Source organism: Phalaenopsis equestris, unplaced genomic scaffold (genome assembly GCF_001263595.1).
Source record: "Phalaenopsis equestris unplaced genomic scaffold, ASM126359v1 Scaffold000002, whole genome shotgun sequence".
Taxonomy (NCBI): domain Eukaryota; kingdom Viridiplantae; phylum Streptophyta; class Magnoliopsida; order Asparagales; family Orchidaceae; genus Phalaenopsis; species Phalaenopsis equestris.
Window position 1 is genome coordinate 61,805,987 of NW_018164444.1, and position 4,113 is coordinate 61,810,099.

At 28.1% G+C, this 4,113-nt stretch overlaps 1 protein-coding gene across 1 annotated transcript in view; it reads left to right on the forward strand.

The window, feature by feature from the left end:
* The first annotated feature begins 2,043 nt into the window (after nt 1-2,043).
* Nucleotides 2,044-4,113, forward strand: part of LOC110019450 (pectin acetylesterase 2-like) — a 2,292-nt gene continuing 222 nt past the window's right edge. The window contains exons 1-3 of the mRNA XM_020717112.1: nt 2,044-2,185; nt 2,494-2,576; nt 2,871-3,000. Coding sequence (XP_020572771.1) covers nt 2,044-2,185; nt 2,494-2,576; nt 2,871-3,000 — 355 coding nt within the window. The remainder of the gene's footprint in view (nt 2,186-2,493; nt 2,577-2,870; nt 3,001-4,113) is intronic.

Consider the following 4,113-nt stretch of genomic DNA (forward strand, 5'->3'; position numbering starts at 1 on the left):
AAAAAAGTAATTCGTAAGTCTGATTTCAACAAACATACAACCAAACTGGTTAATTTGATTAGATGAACCCAATAATACTAAAATTGCTCTAATTTGAGTCAATTGAAGCTCAGATCAACCATTAAATCTCTTATAAAAGCTCCTCAGGCATATTTGAATAGTAAAACGAATGTTAAATCTAGTGAGTTTATGCTTAAATCGAGCGTCTCGACAAGACATTTAACAAGCTCAAGATCGCTCAATTTCAACATCGTCAAAACACCCAAATATCCACCGAATGTCGTCTGATCAAGGGAGGCTCTTTTATTCGTCCGATCAAAGTTGTTCGTTTCTAGTGAGTTTATGCTTAAATCGAGCGTCTCGACAAGCATTTAACAAGCCCAAGAACGCTCAATTTCAACATCGTCAAGACATCGAAATATCCACCGAATGTTGTCTAATCAAGGGAGGCTCTTTTATTCGTCCGATCAAAGCTGTTCATTTTCCTTCATTAATTACAATCGGGACTCTATAAATCGCGAATCTTCTAGCACGCAAAACTGTCTTTTCAATATATATATATATATATATATGTATATAGTTATAGCTGTCTTTTTTTATCTCAAAACAGTCATGATCTTAACATAATTTGATAATCTCATCTTCCCAGCCCAAAGAGAAAAGAAATCTAAACCAATATTAATCAGTATCAAAGTCATTAGCACCTAATTACCTTTAAAAACAGTCCATGAACATGAAGGAATCCTCAAGTCATAAGATGGAGTGTCCAGAAGCATTTAGGCTCAGATTATTAAAATTTCACTAAAAAAAATTATAAATATACATCCAGTTTTCCAAGTGAATATTACTTAAACATCTACAATCTTACTTTCTTTCTCTTTTTTACTTTATTTTTTTTTTTCCTTTTTCTCTTTTTTTTTTTTTTTTTTTTTCCAATTTTTCTTGTAAAATTTTTCATGTATCTTCTAAAATCTTGTAAATTTATGTACATGAGATTTTACTATAAAATTATAATTATTAATTTTTTTAATCATCATAAATATTTTACATACATGCCACCCAAGTCTTACATTTATCTATATAACTCATCCACTTTGACTTTTATATTTATACCACTCAAAATTTTCATATTACATAACAAGTATCACTATTTTAACATTTAAAAAATAAAATATACTTTTTTGTGCATAGTTTAAAAATTGAGGTACAGGCATTAGACATGTAAATGCATGGGACTCGAGTGGTATGTATGTAAGTCTTCCAATAATAAAACAAAAAGGCTCAAACAAATGGCAAGCCAGCTATTAATCTTGACTATTTTGGCAAGACCTTCAAATTTAGAGCCCCCACACAATTATTAATGGGTACCGATTCTCAGAGTAAGAAAAAATCGCGTCAAATTAAAGTGCATTATGCTGAATTTAATTACTAATTAATATAATTTCTTATTTTTTATTGCTTTTAATACATACCATCCAATTCTTTTATACATACATACATATATATATATACATACATATATATATATATATATATATAAAATTGGAAAAATCAATTGCGCCAAAAAAAATAGATAATAATAAATAATAATAAAATAAAAAAGAGGTCGAAAATTGTGGGTGAATTCATGAATCTATAACTTCATATCTTCTAATTCTGCTCGTTAGTAATTTATTGTGGCCACCTAATTTTTAATTTTTTTAATAAAAAAAATAAAGAGTTTAAGGTCAAACTATTTTCTCCGTGCCGTCTAATCCGACGCAAAATCTTTTGTATTTTTGTGCATCTCAATTTTTAATTCAAATAATTATATGCTTTAAGATTTGAAATCCATATGATAATCAGCCTTCCATCATCTTAATTAGCTGGCGGTAAATTAGTTAAAAAAAAATTAAATGTACGTTAAATGCGCATTAATCATTACTTCTTCCTTATTTTGGTCGAGGCCAATCTTCTGCAATTTGGTGCCAATTCGGCTCTTCATTAGCATGCAAAAGAGGGTGAAGGAGAAGAGAGAAAGAGAGAGAGAGCGGAGGAGGCCTCATGAAAATTTTTTGGATATTTGGGGTTATTTTGATAATTTTATGGAGAAAGGTACTCTGTTTTAATTATAGCTCTGTGGGTCAAAGCGCCCCTGCACAGGTGCCGCTTACTCTTATTCAATCTGCTGCAGCAACGGGAGCTGGTATGATTCTGGTTTCCTTTTCTTTTTTTTTTATTAAATTTAATTGGAAAATTTCTGCATTTTATATATGTTATGTGATGTATTATAAACAGCATGTATTTTGTTATATAATTTCTCATGAAATCATTTTAGTACTTTTTACGTTTATTTGAGAAGCCTTCGTATGCGATGATATTTAATTAAAATGAATTTAATTGCTCTCTAATTCTCTTATTCTTCATGCGAAAATTTTTTATTTATATAGATTTTTGGCTGCATATTTTAAAAAATAATTTATTTATTAATATTTTTTTTTTATATATATGCAGTATGTTTGGATGGAAGCTTGCCAGGTTATCATTTGGATCGAGGGTTTGGAGCAGGAGCAAATAGTTGGCTCGTCAATTTAGAGGTGAAAGGACTTAGCTCATTATAATTTGATTAGAATGTTCTTTAGAATTTGAAATTTTATCTTAAGGTGTAGGAGTAAAGTGCAAAGGTAGTCTAACTATTTACATGGGGAACATATACTCACAAAATTTATAGAATTATTAAAATAGTTATCAATTATTTAAAAAGTGAGTTCTAATAGTTCTCATTGCAGACTCTTTCAGCCCCAATATAAAGGGCCTAGGGATTATTTTGTCATTTATATAAAAAATATAAGATTTTATGGTTGCTTATTTAAAATTTATTAATGATATAGGGTGGAGGTTGGTGCAATGATATAAGAACATGCGTGTACCGCAAAAAAACAAGACGTGGGTCTTCAAATTACATGGAGAAAGACTTACTCTTCACTGGGATAATGAGCAGCAAACCTGAAGAGAATCCAGGTGAGGGTTATGCAAATATAAATAGGGTGTTCGGCTCAATTTATATATTTTTATTTGTGTTGAACTCAAAATTAATTAATTTAATTTAATTTAATTTAAAAAAATAAATATAAAAATGTTAAATTTGAATCTCCATTAGTCTTATGTAATAAAAGATAGAGAATCACGAGAGCTATAGAGATATAAAATTAAATATAAATATATATAATATATTATTATATAAATAACATATATAACTTTTTTTATTATTTTGAGCTAAGATGAGCCGAACATGAATAAGTCGAACAAGATTAAAAAAAACGGTATTTTTATGTTCAACCCGCTTGCTCAATGAATGATTTGAACACAAAATCTGAGCACAAACTGTTCGTGAACAACAAACTTTTTGACATGTTAATCATATTATCATCATTACAATTACATGTGAACAATTATAGTTTGAATTTCTATGTGATGGACAAGACCCGGCCTTCTTTATATAAAAATATTTTAGTGCAACCAAAATTATAAATATAACAAAATTTAAGAAATTTACTTACATACCACACAATTCTTATGTATTTACATATCTAACACAAACTTTGGTATTCGCACTTATAACAACTTGGTGTCAGAAATGAATGCATTAAAGAGTGAATTTTTATTTATTTATTTTTTTTTTTTTTGCAAATTCTATGAATTCATATTTATTAAATCCAAAATTGAAAAATTAAAATAGGTTCTATATAGCAACATTTAAATTAAGTCCAACGTAAAATTGTTAATGAAAAATGCCTAAATTCATTTTGTTATATATTTTAGAGGAGTAAAAAAGAAATAAAATAAAGAACAAAATTGGATGATTACATACAAACCACAAGAAATATCAATATTTACAAATTAAGCATCATTGAGTTTTTTTTCTAACCTTTGAACCGATGTATTTAAGTGTGTCACGATCAAACTATTGCGAATTCGATAAAATGAAAAGTATGAATAGACGTCAAAGCGGCTCATTTATTTGTAAATAGCAATTTAAGGTGGTCTGTATGTAATTTCCGCAGAAAAAAAAATCGGAAATATTTATATTGCTCATTTAATATTGCGTGAAATTGATAAATTATTTAATTAATT